Below are 16,495 nucleotides of genomic sequence, written 5' to 3' on the forward strand. Positions count from 1 at the left end.
CCAAAGTCCTGGATATAATTAGAAAGTGGGGACTCTCTCTTGGTTAGAGAAAAAAAAATTCATTTCAGAAGAATCAAAAGACTTGATAAAGAAAAAGGAAATGACATGCCAAGTTTCTTATGTTACCTCATTTCAACTTCTGTTAGTTTAGTTTTGTGCTTATTTGACATTGCTCAGCTTTTGCCTTCTTTAACAATTGCTAGAACAATGACTAAGCACTATTATTGGCTTTTTTCCCCACATTTACTTCTACTTAAAATTTTTTAATTTTAAAATGTTTAATTGACAAAATTGTGTATATTCAAAGTGAACCACATGATAATTTGATGCATCTACGCATCATATGATGATTACCACAGTCAAATTAATTAATACATCCATCTAAACCATGGCATAGAGCCCCAGAACTTTATTCAGTCATAACTGGAACCATGACTCAGCAGCAATATTGGTTTTGACTTTGGTTTTCACATTTACTTCCATTTCAAGTTTTAACTTGATTCTTTATCTCCTTGCTGCCTACAGTATATGTAAGTTCCCAGTTTATCAACATGATTAAAATAAAAGCGATTTAAATATTCTAAACTATTAGAATAGTTTACCTATTCCCTTTCCTAATGCTTCCTTTGTTTTTCTATTTTATCTAAACACAGGAGTACAAGCAGGTAGCCTGGCACACCCTTTCTGCATAGTCTTGTTTAAAAATTCCTTTTCTCTCAATAATGTTCCTTTTCCCTCAGTAATGTCTCAGTGGTAGACCTTCTTGACAATACAGTCCAAGAACGCAGAGGTGGCTCACCTTTATCTGACCCTTTAAGCAAGGCTCACTGCACACAGACCGTACCATTCCACTCTTATTCATCTGGATTTTGTAATCATCGATGTTCAGCACTCCTTCATGCCAGGTTCCAACATGTACATAGTCATAGCGATTAGCTTCAGTGTACTGCAGATTCATGATATCATACCTACAGGGGAAAGAGCCTGTGAGTCTTGTAGGATACGGACATCATGTAGAAAACAAAGAAGTATATTAAATATATTTTAATTGAAGACAGATAAAAGCTAGAATCATTGCACGTCCTAACTCCAGATACTGTAAACATTTTAGTTTATTTCTAATGTTTCTTCTGATTTTCCAGAATGGATCTGTGTATCATCAACAGTTGATAAGGAATATGTTACTCTCATAAATGTCTTTCTGCTCATCCTCCAAAAAGGAATTCTATATGTATTGAGTTGATGATCTCTTTCAAATTATAATTCACTAAGTTAATCTTTGAACAAGTAACAATCCATAAGAATATTAATAACTATATTTGGTTACTTATATTCCATTCCTTTTCACATTGAATTGCCATTTTCATTACACTGGATAAAAAGAGGGTTGTTTTACCAAATTTGGAACCTTTTTAAGGCACTAATAGAACCAGAAACTCAGAAAGGTATATTTAATGTGTAAGGTTGTTAGGGATATGACCTCTTATGCATTGACATTTAAACTGATCTCTTCCCTGATCAGGACAAACATTTCTGGAACCTAATAACTGGTGTCAGTTACTTTAGTAAGTTTCAATGCTGAAATGCTTTGCAATGGCAAATCTACATTTAAGCTCCCCCCAGTAGTAATGATGCCACTGTATATCTTTTCTTTTCTTTTTCATTTTTTAAGAAATCTTTACTTCAGCCAAAGCAGATTCTGGGGGCAAGGCCTCATCATTTCCTGCATGGAGAGCTGGAGAATTCTTCAATGCAATGGAAAGAACAGAGAACTTAATATCAGAATGTATGAGTTGGTGCTTCTCTAACATTTTAACCATAGGTTACACTACTTGGCAATGTCACTAAAGTCTTTAAGCTTCATGGGTCTCTTGTGGGGATTTATGAACATAAGGCATGTACAAAACCACTTTATAGTTGGCACTAATGCAAAGGTTCTATGGTTCCAATGTTTGTTGAAATTCTACCCCCATAGTGATGGGGTTAAGAGATGGGGAAGAGCCCTCATTAGTGAGATTAGTGTCTACAAAAGCCTTGCCCCGGTCCCCAAATAAAACTCCCTTTTCCATTCCACCACATAAAGACACAGTTAGAAGCTTACGTCTATGATTCAGAGTGTGACACTTCACCAGACACCAAATCTCTTAGGGCCTTGATCTTGGACTTTCTGCCTCCAGACTTGGAAGCAATAATTTTCTTTTGTTTATATGCCAACCTTCTATGATATTCTGTTATAACTGCCCAAATGGACTGAGATAATGCGCAAGGCAATATCACAGAATCATTCATATTTGCATTTCCATGGATACTCTAAAATACTTCAGTTCTTTCCATTAATATAAATAAACAAAACTGGAGAAGGCATTTGTGTTGGCATAACCATTTGTCTCTCAGTCATTAAAAATTCTCTAGTATTCTTACATCTACTTTCCATGTTGATGTTCACTCTAAGCAAACAAACTATAACTCATGTGGTCATGTGCCAACACTCTACGTCTGGCTTTCTCTTCCTAGCTCTGTAGTGGGATTCTTTTCTGTAGTACCTATGAGGAATCCTTCCCCTACTGGGCTACATAGAATACAGGTCATGGTATCTTGCTGTCGGTGCATGACCTAAGGAAATACATAATGGTTAACCAACTGATTTTCCTCTTTCTCATCTTCATTCCCCCATGCTGTTGCCTGAGTCATCCTGGAATTATTTCTCTCTATACCTGACTCAGGCGCACGGTCTTTCTCAGCATTTCACTCAGGAATTCTACTACCCTTAAGCCTAAGTTGGTTTTCAAAGCCTATTTGCTGTATCTGACCCCGTTTGTTATTGACTTTTCAATTTATTGACTTTTCTTCCTGTTCTCAATGTGTGAAAGCATCCTGTCATGCACAGGGTAGCTTGTGGCTTCTCCATGTCCAGATTCAGGCGATTCCTATAAGAGCTGTCTCCTGAAAGAAAGGAGCCCAGTGTACAGGAAGTGTCCCCTTGTGCTGTGAGCAAAGCTTACCAAGAGTGAGAAGAGAGACCAGTGCACCTGGAGCTCATCCTTCAAATTTGTGCTATTTTGGCTTCAGCAAGAGTTATTATGCCTCTTGTTACTGAATCATGCCAGAATGTTCTTCAGAATAACTGAGTGGTATTTGAGTGGATATTAATTGTGAGCTCACACTCTTTCTGTGCTCAAAGGCACTAATCTGTACCTCTAATACCTTTCCATTTTAAGCTCACTATGGCTATAGAACCAACTGCAAATATTCTATGGAGTAGTTTTCTTTTCAATTTCATTAAATTTTTTTGGTGTTTTATTTTATATTATGCCATGACACTTTCTTTGAACTTTCAAGGAAGGCTTTGCTGCAATAGTAGCTTTAGAATAAGGTTTTTCTATAAGTCAGTTTCCTAAGACTTTTATTTCAACTTCTTTAGTTTTGCACTTTCATAGAGGAAATTGGTTCACACTTTATTTACATTTAGGGACCTCAAAATCCACAGTATTTTGGTACGAAAACACATTTTTAAAAAAGTTCCAAATGCTGGAGGGGTTCTGGGGGAAAATACTAAAAGATACCAAAAGAAAAATATTGACTTACAGAAAAGAGGCCTCCCTATGCTGTGTGTGTTAATAAAAGCTGCTCTTTGCTCTTAACCCCAGGGTTCCTTCCTGGCATGTTGGCCTTTATTTGGAATATGCTCATGCTGTAAATTGCATCTTCACAGCATCCTCTCATTGCATTCGGTTTATGTTGTGCAATGATTAACTAAAATAACTACAAGAGGGACCAGAGGCATGAGCAATGGTATGATGGGAGCTGGAAGCAGAGGGAGGTGGTTGAAACAGGAACTGATCACAGATGAAGCTGACCAATTCCAAACAGGAGGAAATGATCCCTGAAAAGGGACCCAGGGGAAAGCTCACAATTTAAATATGTAATTAAAGATGGAAGAGATGCAAGCTAAAATTATGCACTACCTTTTGGATAAGTTACAAAGAGAAAAAGGAGGAGGAAATTTGTATTTATGAAATGTAAAAAAATGTATCTGGCCCTGGGCTGGGCATATACTTTCTTCTGGAATCATAAAGGAAGATTAGCATTGCAAATTTGACCCTGTACTGAGCCTCATTTCCAGTGGAAGGCAGGATTACAGTGGTGGGCTTAGCAAAGTAGGTGGTTCCTGTTCTGAATTTCAGACGTATTTATTCTTCCTGGTATCACTTCCTAAGGTAGTCAGCACTGTGAAGCTTTCCACATTCCCAAGCCCTGGATCATCTATCCTCAAGTTCTGATCAAAATCTGCTCCCACTTTTCTGGCAGCTTGGAGGGTATCCTACAAATTCATTTTAATTGTTGACTGTGACATGTCACTTTCCTTCCTAGAGCAGTTGTATTTTAATAGAGAGATTCCACTTAGCCCCCACAAGGAACTCTCCAAATGTAGGAATTAAAGTTTACATGTAAAGAAGAGACATCTGGAGAAGGATTTGGGTTCACAGTACTTCCACAATGACATTAAGAAAGTTGCTAGAAGTTTTGCCTAATTTTACAATTAGCTTATAAACTCCAGACCCAGACTACACTGCCTCTACCAATGGCCCTCTGTGTTACCTTAGGTGAGTTGCTTAGTTTCTCCGACACTCAACTTTATCATCTGTCAGAGAAGGATAATGATAGACCTAAGGCAGTGAGAATTCAGTGATTTGATGTTCCATCTATGCAAACCATAAACTGAAAAGTAACAGGGCCTAGAAGATTATGAACCTACTACATAGCAGCCAGGCTGAAGGCCTTTTTGCTTCTATTGCAGGTTTCACTTTTTCTCCTATTATTCTGATTATTCCTTTCCTAGGAAAATTTGTTTGAATGAACATAGCTACTCTTGATACTAACATCATTCTCTATGTACCAGTGACATATGAGCAGACTGGTGATATCAAAGTGAGTGTTGTAGAATATACTGTATGTCAAAAGAGTTTGGGGAATTATATAAGCATGTGCATGCGCACACACACACACACACACATAAAGTTTAATTTTCCTCATCTCTCATTTGATTAATTTTTGAAAACCATTAGAGACTAAATTCCAGAAAGAAAATTCTTTCCTTTCTTGTTCCAAGAAATTTATTAACAATAACTTAAGTTAGCCTGAGAAAAAAGAATGCATGTATAGGACTTGGATCTCTTCACATAGTAAGCTACTTAAGTAGGTGTACTATTCATAATAGCACTGAGACCAATTAATTGATCAGTTTGATGTTGGCTGGGTACAGGCAGTTCCTGGGGTGGTCTGCATGTCAGGTGTAAGTCTCTTTAGTTTCTTAGGCTTCCAGGGAGGTTCCAGTCCTTCTGAGGGAAGGACCAAATGAGAGCTGGGTAGGGGGGTAGCACTGGCAAGATGCAATGTTCTTGGGGGGTTACTAAGAAGTATTTCAAAAGGCAGTGTGTACTTTGGTAATTTCCATGTGATACTAGACCTACCTTTTCAGCTATCTTGTTGAATCTATCTTTATGACATTGAGAACCCACAGAATCAACTGGAGATCTAACTACCATCTAGGCAATGGGAAGAGTTAAAATGTTATTCACATCTGTCACAGAAAAGACTGCTTTACCTTCCGGGAGCATCTCCCTTCTCATCAAACCACACCTCCTCTCCAGACACGCCGATGAATGAGGACTTGATGAGGAAGTCCAGGAGTTTCCTGCCGTCAATGGGCTTCATGGCATCACAGAGTCCCACGTGGCCAGGGCAGAGGGCATGGTGCATGTTCTGTAGCCCATGTGCCATGGCATAGATGGCGTTGATGACAAACCCCATCTTGCTGTCCTGGACATAGTTTTCTTCTAAGCTTTCATTGCCTGCAACAATAGAAACAGATCACTGCTGAGGTCACAATCATGAAGACCAGGTCTGTATGTGTATGTGTCAAGTGCTTCCAGGGCTTTCAAAGAAGGGAAAGAGCAATGGCAGTGCAAAGCCAAGGCCACCTGTGCAAACTTCATACTTTGGAGTGGCTTTGATGTATTCTACCTACAAAATGTTTCATGCAGTTTCATTTTCTGAACTCAATAATGGCTTTATGCAATATAGAACAAACTTCACAGAGGTAAAAATAAAAAAGTTTTCATGTATTATAAGCAAATCCTTAAAGAGCAAAGGTAATAACTTGAATTCGCTTTTGATTCACAGGAGCTTATATTAAAAGTCTCCTGTATCATGGTACTGTATCCTTTGTGACAACCTGCAATTCATGGTAATTCCTGTTTGGCAGTATCTAACCCCTGATATTTCATTTGGTGATTTCACTATTTTTATCATCTCTAGGGCCACAAAGGCCCCGATTTAGAAGAACTAGGTAGTATGAATCTCTTCTATATGATTGACAATGCAGAAATATTTAAATCATACATTGCTATTAGATACCCAATTAAAATATCTCTTGAGCGAGGAATTGTACTACACATTCATGTTATCATTCATCTTTTAACATATATATAATATAAGTTATATAAAATATAAAATATACATATATATTTTAAATTTCAAAAGTACTGTGATTATCTCTACCCATGCTGCATGTGAATAAACATTTCTCAATTGCCAACCATTTCACAGGAAACCTATGGCTTCAGATCTAAACTCCATATTGGAAGTTTAAACTTTAGGACTTGCATATGGATGAGAAATTTGGAGACCATCTGGATTTGATGAAATAAAGGTAACAAGTTTTAGAAAACAAAATGGATTTGGAGCACACCACTGGTATAAAGCAGACTTTCTACTTAGTTCCAGATGTCTGCTTTTCTGCAGTGGCTACCTGAGTGTGTAGTGAAGGGTCTGAGTGTTACGTTCCCAGCGTCTAGTTCTAGAAAGTCAGAAGGCTCAGCTCTTTATGGGTGAAGAATGTGAGGCTCTCTCCTGTCAGATCCTCTTTGCTTCAGCCTAAACAGTTCACTGGACACTAACATTCTTGAGCTGAAGACAATCAGAGGATTTTTAGGAAGTTGGAGAGCTTGGAGTCTTTAGAATGAAAGAGAAAAAGGTTTGCCCTTGATGTTGGGCTTCAGATAAAAATAGAAATTTCCAGAGAGTTCCATTTAAAGGCTGATTTAGGTGTAATTGAAAATGTGACAATATATGTGTATCTATCCTAAGAATAATACCCAAAATTCTCAGACCAGGTCGAAGGGGAAAGAGATTCAATTTAAACCCTCTTTCCAACTTTGCTTGATAAGACATTGCTAAAAGTATAATTTGCTAAAGTATAATATTTTCCAAATTGAAAGAAAATTTTCCAAGAAGAAATGAGGAGTAAGAGAAAAAGGGCATTTTAACATCAATATTTACAGAATAAGCATGGAAAGTTATATAAGACAGAAAGAAAAGATCCTCATTAAAAAAATTACAACATCGTCGACTTCTGTCTGTCACCCAGAACCTGGGCCTTTAATGTTAAGTTTTCTTTCCCTCAATTTCCAATCTTAATAGGATAAAAAAGTAAATTAGGGCCATTTGTCTGATAAATTTTAAATAAGCCTTTATAGGTTAGCCCAAGCCCCCATACACTGGAGCTAAATACTAAAGCTGCTAGAACCAGAGACATTTCCAGGAGACAGAGACAGAGATAAGGAGGCACCCCAAAACCTTCAATGTTGCAGAAACTTAAATGATCTTAATTAATACTGAAAACAACCACCTGAATTCGGAGGTATTAAAATTAACATCAGGATCAAATTTTAGGAAAATAAACACCCATCTTGTACCAAATGGAAAATTCTGTATTAGAGATAAACCTTATAGCCTCTGGATTTACTGTTCTTGTTTTAATAATCACTATTTAAGATTTACTATATAGAGATGAGCAATCATGTTGGTATTCCCAGTTCAAATGTCTTAATGCAGTGGCTGTCTTGTGGATTCTTCATCCATCAGCACTAAGACAGTAACCTTCCTGGATCTCTGTGAGAACAATGTTTTCTTTTTGATCCTTATTTAAGGTGATAATAAAGCTTACACAAACTGGGTCACTTTTCAAAGTGAAAGTGAGTGTTAATAATGATATTTTTCCAGAACATAAACAAGGTGACCAAACAAGGCAAATTTGAGGAAACCAATACATGTCTCTTGAGCCATGTGCCCTCTAACTGTATCCACCTACTGATGTTCTAATGGGTAAGATTTATGCACAAATACATATCTATAAATAATCAGTATAATATTTTATTACTTTTAACCAATTTTTACATTTATCTAATTTTAATGGCAAGTATCTACAATAATTTTTTGAGTGTCAGTTAGCTATCTATAATAATAAGAGAAATTGAACGTTCACTATTATCCTGTCAAATAAACATTAATTTTCACCATTTTAAAGACAAGGAAAGAGTATGGTAGAACATGGGAACAAATGCCTTCTCAGTCCTTGTTCTTTCTGTTACACTCAGAGACTGCATGGTGCACATAGAAACCTACAGAGGAGGCACTCTTCCAATTGCAGAGGAAAAGACACTTGGCTGTACAACAGCACATTGGCCAAGTCAATTTGGGGGCTTCTCCCTGGGATTGTTCCACATGGATTCAGCTGCCTCTCTGACCAGAAGTGTTGGCATCCATCCCTTGATAACAAATCGTGATGCAGAAGCTCATCCTGTCAGATATTTGCAAGGTATTAGCTCATAAACTTTTGCAAAATAAACACAAAGAGCTTTGTGTTTGTGACAATCTGAAGAGAGCACACGTACTTCCTTACCCTGTCAATCCACTGGCTCTGCACATGACAAGGGAGATGACCACAGTTAAGAACTGTCTCTTCAGCTCTACCCCAATCTCATCCCTGTTGGTTCTAGTCTAAAGAGAGATCATTTGGAATCATGGGATATACAATTGGAAAATCAATGGCCTTTATAGGACCATTTTCTTTGTCAAAGCAACTGTCTCAGATATGTTACAAGGACTCATTATCTGATAAACAAGATATATTACAGGGTTCCCTGCTTCCCACAAGAGCTTATGCTTTCATGACCAATGAATAGAAAATAAAAAACGAATAACATTTCCACTTGGTAGGAAGGTGAAAACACTGATTCCCTAGGGTTTAGTGCCTTTTCATAACACTAGTCTCAGAGTTATTAGTGAGAAGGGAATGTCATGATTCATTTTCTGTGATGCGTTAACTATTTTAGACCACTAGGGTGTCATTAAACCATTACCTTTTCTAATATGCTAAATGGAACCAAATAATTGAGGTTGACTGTTTATTTGCTTTCAAAAGAATACCTGTCTAACTGCTTCACAATGGATTGTGAAAATAGCTACCTTGATTGCAAATAGTAATCTTGTTCTTATTGCAAAAGCATGACGACTTTAAATTGCTACCTGAGTGTAGCAGCACATGGAGCTCCCATAGAGGCAGGATTAGGCATTGTACCTTCTGAAAACAGGAATTTCATGGTGGTTGGGAGAAATGTATGTAGTTCTATCCATCACCATTTAGGATGGTTATTCAGCAGAGTGTTATAGCAGAAGAAACTCTGGAGCAGGAACCTGGACTGATGAGAATCTTCCATATATAGTCTATCAACTATCTATTTTCAGCAAGCCATGGAACATGGATAAGAGTCTCGACCTCCTCAGGCCTTAGTTTCCTAACTAAAATAGCACAAATGGATTAGACTATCTTCCTGAAAGCCTCTTTCCCTTCAAGTTCAATGTGTTATTTCTCCAATCCCACATTTACTGGTATATGCAGAGCCATTCACACACATTATCCTTTTTTTAGTGCTCACAAAACCACATTATCATTTGACAAATGTGAAAATTAAAGTACAGAGAAGTCAAGTCATGGCTGGGAGTAAGGTCTTTCTTTCTCTTCACCTCAACATTCTTCATGAAGGAACTTACTGTGGAACACCTCATACCTCCCTCCTTACCTTACAAGGAAAGGAGTGACTTGCTTTTATTAGTGGATTAGAAAAAGAAACAAGACATGCTCAGCCCAATTGTTTCCTTCATTTGGAGCCAGGCACTTGACTCCAAGGTTCTGCTGGTTCTCTGTTGTATAGTCAATATGGGCTATACTAGTGGGCTAAGTTCAGCAGTACCAGTGACTAGATAGTTAGTCAACCCAATTCTGGGATAAAATATTCAAAAGTAATTTGTAGGCACATATCTTATCCACTAATCTATATTTATATCCAATTTTATTTTTGATGGGGTTTTTCTTTCAACTTTTAATAACTTTTTCATTGAAATAAAACTCACTTAAAGTGCAAAAATCTTTAGTGTACTGGTCAATAAACCTCCACATTTGTACCCACCTATGTAACTTCCACAAAGTTAATAAATTTATCCTAGCAGTGTTTCATAGTTTTCAGAGTTCAGATTCTAAGCATTTGATTTTTCTGGTACTACCTCAATTTTAAATTTACAAAAAAAAAAATGTTTGTTTCTAGTGCATAGAATACTATTGATATTCATATACCAGCTTCATATCCTTAAAGCATACTGAATTTACTTGTTAATCTTTTTGTACATTATTTTAAATATACTATGTTCATTAATGCTTCTAACAAAATGATATTTAATCTCAACATATCTGCCCCTCGATCCATTTATTTGTATCCAACTTTGGGAAGGAAATGCATTGGCTGGCCAATTAAAATCTCAGTAGTTCTATAATCAAGTTCCCATGGCTATCAAGAACAGAAGCAAGCCATGCGCAGTGGGGCATGCCTGTACTCCCAGTGGCTTGGGAGGCTGGGGCAGGAGAATCAGAAGTTCAAAACCAGCCTTAGCAATGGTGAGGCACTAAGCAACTCAGAGAGACCCTGTCTCTAAATAAAATACAAAATAGGGCTTGGGATGTGGCTCAGTGGTTGAGTAGCCCTGAGTTCAACCCTTAGTACCAAAAAAAAAAAAAAAAAATGAGCAGAGACACTGCTCATTCCCAGTCCTTCTCTGGCAAGCAGCTCTGTGCCTGCATGTTGCAACCTTGCCCAACAGGTGAAGCTGTACTGCAAATGGGACACGATATTTGTTAGCATAATGATCAGCTTGACATTTATCCTTTGCATGTGCCTCATGTTTTCCAAGTTGGAATGTCTAGATTTGAAAAAAATATAGAGTATAGATTGAAAGGAAATTTAACTCCAATAAAGTGACCTTGTTGATATTTGTACTTTCTCTTGGGTTAATACAATCTCGCCATTATGCATGCATGTCTAAGTAGTGTTACCTTTTCCAACCTAGACCCTTGGTATTAACTTCAAAAGAAAAAAATCCTTCTTCTCATAATACAAGGAAGAATTTTGGGAAATATTGCTAAACATGATTCTTCCTAGAGAAAATATTTTTCTGATTTGGGGGTATTTGTAGCTTTCCACTGATTTATTTTATCTGATAGAATTACATATTCAATACAGAATTTGATATAATGTCATTCAGATCAAAATAGATATGTCTATAATTACTTTATATTGTTAACTTATCAGGTAAAGAAAATGAAATTCATATTCCTTTAAATTGCCTGAGTATTAGATTTATTGAAGGAAGATTAATCAAGTCTTTTTTTTAAATAATGACCTCCAATGACTACAATGACCTCAATTTTGATTGAAGGTCTGGGCTGCTAAATTTTCTTCATGGTTTTTCCAGGGAGAATTTGCCATAAGATCCAGAACAGTTTAGTCTTGCCCATGTTCAAACATAGAATTTGTAATTTTTTTCCCCTCTGATGTTATATTTTACTCTTTACCTAAAGGGTTTTCTCTGCTCACATCACAGAAAAATATGACCCTCCATTATTTTTGTTCAGCTTATTAAGATGTAAATTAAATTCTATGTAGGATGGAAAAGAAGAAAGGAGAATTGTTCAATTAAGTATATGCTATTATCACTGTTATTAATAGTTGGATTTCTATTGCTCAACCCCACCTGGTCTTATCATATGTGAACAGTACAGATATTTTTCTAAGTATATCATCACCATCTATTGTTGAGAGAAATTCCCCCCAGTTATGACAGAAATAGCAGGCTCCCTGCAAATTGATGATAATATATGGTAAGCCTCAATTTTCTGAAAATACAATTACATTTAGCTAATTCATATTTCAAAAGATTATGGTGCATTTGGAAAACAAGGACAATCACTGGTGTGTTGAAGTGATGCTGAGGATCAGTTAGTAACAGACAGTGGAACCGTGGGGCTCTTCATTTCTCTAAGGAGAGAAAACAGGGCTTCTTGCTGTGTGCCTTTGCTTTTATTATCCATCTGTCACAAAACAGTGTCATGGAGTGATAAACTACTCCCCCTGGAGTAACTCATCTTTGTAGTTCTGCAACAGCAGTTGGCAGGTAATTGTAGAGATGGGGTATGTGACAGAAACCTGGTAGCTTTAGTGACTATGGGAAGTAACTGTTGTTAAAATGGATCAGGAATCAGCTTCCTTCTCAACAACCTGCTGGGTCAGAATCCTTTACCAACCTGCAACTCTCTGCCTCTTCTGCACTCCAAGGGTCAGATCTGTGCTTAGAGCACCACCACTCATTCTTTATAGATGTTGGGAAGGAGGCTTTCTCTTAGGTAAGTGAAGGAGTTCAGTGGATTATTGCTGTAGGATCCTCTTTGAGTTCTGATCAATGCTTTGTTCTCTTCAAGTATCTCTAGTTACATGCTGCAGTGACAGGTTAATCCAATAACAGTAGATTTTGCAAAAAATATGAGAACTCCTTGTAAAAAACTCTACTTTTCTCTGATGTATTTTATTTAGGGTCTGACATAACATGTCAAATAACCAATACAGGGCCAAGCTTATTAAAAAATACAACTTTAAGTTGCATATGGCATTAACATTGTAAATCTACTCTTGATCAAATGTTTTTTTAAGAGTAGGATTTATTGAAGGATAGATACAGGAACGGAACTCTCGCAATGCAAGAGTGGACCCGATAGCAGGTTGTCTCCCGTGATTGGTTTTTTGATCAACAAAATATAATATTTACACCTTGACAAGAGGCTTCACAATAAAAAACTTACTTTGGGACATATAAAATAGTTTCATATCCTTCAGACTTTTTCCTGGAATTTGTATGTCAGGTAGACGAAATAGCATCATAGAACAGAAGCCAGTATGCATATTCTGGACATAGTTTGGGGTTTAATAAAGGCCATATATTTACAACATTCCTGAATCACCTGGAAATGAGATATACTATGGCTTCTCATTTCAGATTCACTTCCACAGAGCACTGTCAGTTGATCATTTACATTGATCTTTTGTGTAAATTTATCCACCCAGCTAGATTAACACAGGTATCACAACTGTAGGGATTTCTTGAATGTCATGTTACTTTTTACGTGTTTTCTCTCAGCAGTATCTCTTGAAAGAATAAGATTTGGAATTCCCAAGGGCCTAATAAAAATGTATGTCTACTGAGACATTAGTCAATATCTGTCACAGAAATTAAAAGAGTAGCTCCTAAGATTAATGTTGTCAAGAGCATACAGCTGAAGAGCTCTTAGCAGAATCTACCAGTGAAACAAATGCAGGGTCTACAGTCCATGCAGATCTGTTTGGATTTGTAAACCACTCAGCTCAGGCTGTGAGGGGAATATTTACAGAAATATTTATAGAAACAAGAAAGCTAAATATTCTATAATAAGAAGGATCACCTCACAAGGTCAAGGGACTGATCCAAACCTATTAAAATTACACTCAGGAATGGAATGCAAGCACTCTACCTTAGTTGGTAGAGTTGCTTCCCATGGGATATGTTAACATTTTTGAAATCACTGCACATATGTATAACAAGGTTAAACAAATTATAAATAAATGGCAGATAGTATAAGCAAAGTTTATCAGCATTGGAATAGGAGGTTATAAATAAGCAAAAAGGGAAATCCACAATGAATCAGGTGGTACTGGATGGAGCTGAAGATATCAGTATGAGTTTAAGTTTAATCTATGAAATCATAAATTTGGTTAGCAATGTTTACATGTGTGTTGGTAAACACATGTTTCCTAGTTCTGTCCACTGAAGCAACAGTACCCCAAAGCCACCAACAGCCAACAGGTTTGTTGAAACAAACCCTGCATTTATTTCACCAGTAGATTCCACAGAGAGCTCCTTGCCTAAAAATTGGTGAAATCTGAAGACCTTGTGTTTTAATTTCACTTTGAAAAAACTGGGGGGTGGGTCAGGACTCCTTGAGGGAAATAACCTGTTATAGAGAAAGGACAGCAAATATATAAAATGAGACTAGAGTAACTTGTAGTGCCAGAAGTGAATAAATCCTAAAAATATAAAGTCATGGAACTATGTCAAAGGGACACTAAAGTCAAGTGAAGAATGTTGAATGGCCAAAGCTAAGACAGTTTGAGAAATGAAATAAATAATGCAGTATGGATTATAGTCCATAGTATCAAATACAAGCTCATACCAATATAAACAAATATTCAAATAAAAATTAAATGGGGAGGAAAGACAAATCTTCTGTACAAAATAATTCCAAAGAATTTATGCAGATATTCTATTCTCAACAAGGTTCAACACAACTCTCCACTCCTTGAGTACAGAATATTCTTAGTGCTTGCTTTCAAAGCTCATAGTAGAAGAAGGGGCATAAAAAATAAATTTACAACACAGAGACCTGGTTAACACGACCTTAACCAGGTGATCAATGTTAACATCATCTGTGATAAATTAATGTGTATACTCTGGAGAAGATATTTCACATCTGCAGCATTTATCCCCCATCATCCCACTGTAACTATGAGATAGCTAAACTCAAATTTAGGGACATTCTACAAAATATATAATCAGTACTCCTAAAATTTGTCAAGTCACTATAAATAAGGAATGTTTGGGGACTGCCAAGGCTTGGAGGAACTCAGTGAGACCCGAAAAATAATGCAGTGTAATATGCTAGATAAGATTCTGGAATAGAAAAAGGAAAATTTGTTGGATTTAGTTAATGATAATGTATCAATATAAGTTCATAATGTTGCAAATGTTACATAGTAATATAAGATGTTTACTACAGGGAAAAGTGAATTGTAGGCATATGAGAACCCTTTACAAAATCTTTATAACTTTTTTTAAGAATTAGAATGCAATCTTTACTTTTAAAAAAATGCCCAAGATTTACCATCTTAGTCCAGCATCATGTATAAGCAATAACATGACTGGATGCTTGCATTGTGACAGAACGTCAATTAGATGCTTGACATGTATTATTTTATTCTCCTCAGAAGGACTTATCAAATGAGTGATATTACTATCCCAGATTACTGATAAAAAAAATTCAAGGTCTAGTGGGTCAAATGATTTGTGTAAGGAGGTCACACTACCACCTACCAGTAATCACTAAATCACCCTGCCTGTCTCACCCCAGAATGGTCTTAAGTACTACATTCCTGTCTCTTACTTAGTTGCAGCCAAGGAGTAATATCACTCAGCAGTATATAAAAATATGTGGTTTCCCACTACACTGATAAATGGTTGTGTGTATGAAATGAAATTTGCGCTTGGTGGTAGACCACAACATTTCATCACATGATGAGGTTTTTCTGCTTTATTTAACATGAATGATGTTAAGATAGAGGCAGAATTATTTTTATGGTTTTTCCATATAGATGCTGTATTCATCACTTCAAAGAGAGGTTAAAATTAATAGGCAAAATGCATTTGAGAAGAAACACACCACTGAGAATCATAAGTCTCCATTCCATGACCTTCAGATTGACCTAGCTATAAGATATGGTAAACTGATTCCCCCAAGGTTTTTTTTTTTTTTTTTGCTTTCTAAATAAGAGCTATGTTTATTTAGCTAGTGAATATGTAGAATAATATATTTTTACTTCATGACCCACAATCAGGCTCACAAACACCCAGAAAAAGGAATTAAGGATTTTAAACATAGTTATAAAGGTCATAAAAAGTCTGATTAGACTGAGGTACATTTACTCAAAATATTGAGATTCATTAAGTGGTAGCAAACAAAATAATTCCTCAGACAAATGCACATTTCTCAGTATACATATAATTGAGGGAAGGAGAGGAAAAGAATGTGCATTAACTGGTGAAATCCACCAAGCTGTATATCAATAATTCTGTTACACCAAACAGTTTGAAGACAAGGAAAATGTCCTAATATAATTTTAGATTATGTTTCATTTGGCTAAAATAGAGCTTAAGGTTGCTTTGCCATATTAAAAGTTTACTATAAAAAATTTTCACATAAACATTTAGACTTGAACTCCACAACTAAATATGGCATGATTAGTTTGCTTTTAATCTGTTGAAATAGCTAAAAATTGATCATTTAAAAACCACAACAAAGAAAAATTTGAAGCAGTGTGACTCTTACATCATTGAACTACTTCTAATGGTTAACTGTTAGTATTTAACAAATTCAAAGAATTAATGAATCCTTGCGTTCATTCAGTCTTCTGTGGCTTAGCTAGGGTGCATAATTTAAAAAGACAGCAGATACTGGTAAAAG

The 16,495-nt window shown here is 36.3% G+C and overlaps 1 protein-coding gene across 3 annotated transcripts in view; it reads right to left on the reverse strand.

Annotated features, from left to right (window-relative positions):
- Window positions 1-16,495, reverse strand: part of Grm1 (glutamate metabotropic receptor 1) — a 376,962-nt gene that overhangs the window by 56,399 nt on the left and 304,068 nt on the right. For all 3 annotated transcript variants that reach the window (XM_026380150.2, XM_026380151.2, XM_077801964.1), the window contains exons 4-5: window positions 5,606-5,852; window positions 800-968 (exon numbers count right to left, since the gene is read on the reverse strand). In XM_026380150.2, coding sequence (XP_026235935.2) covers window positions 800-968; window positions 5,606-5,852 — 416 coding nt within the window. The remainder of the gene's footprint in view (window positions 1-799; window positions 969-5,605; window positions 5,853-16,495) is intronic.

The sequence above is a fragment of the Urocitellus parryii genome, chromosome 8 (genome assembly GCF_045843805.1).
Source record: "Urocitellus parryii isolate mUroPar1 chromosome 8, mUroPar1.hap1, whole genome shotgun sequence".
Lineage (NCBI taxonomy): Eukaryota > Metazoa > Chordata > Mammalia > Rodentia > Sciuridae > Urocitellus > Urocitellus parryii.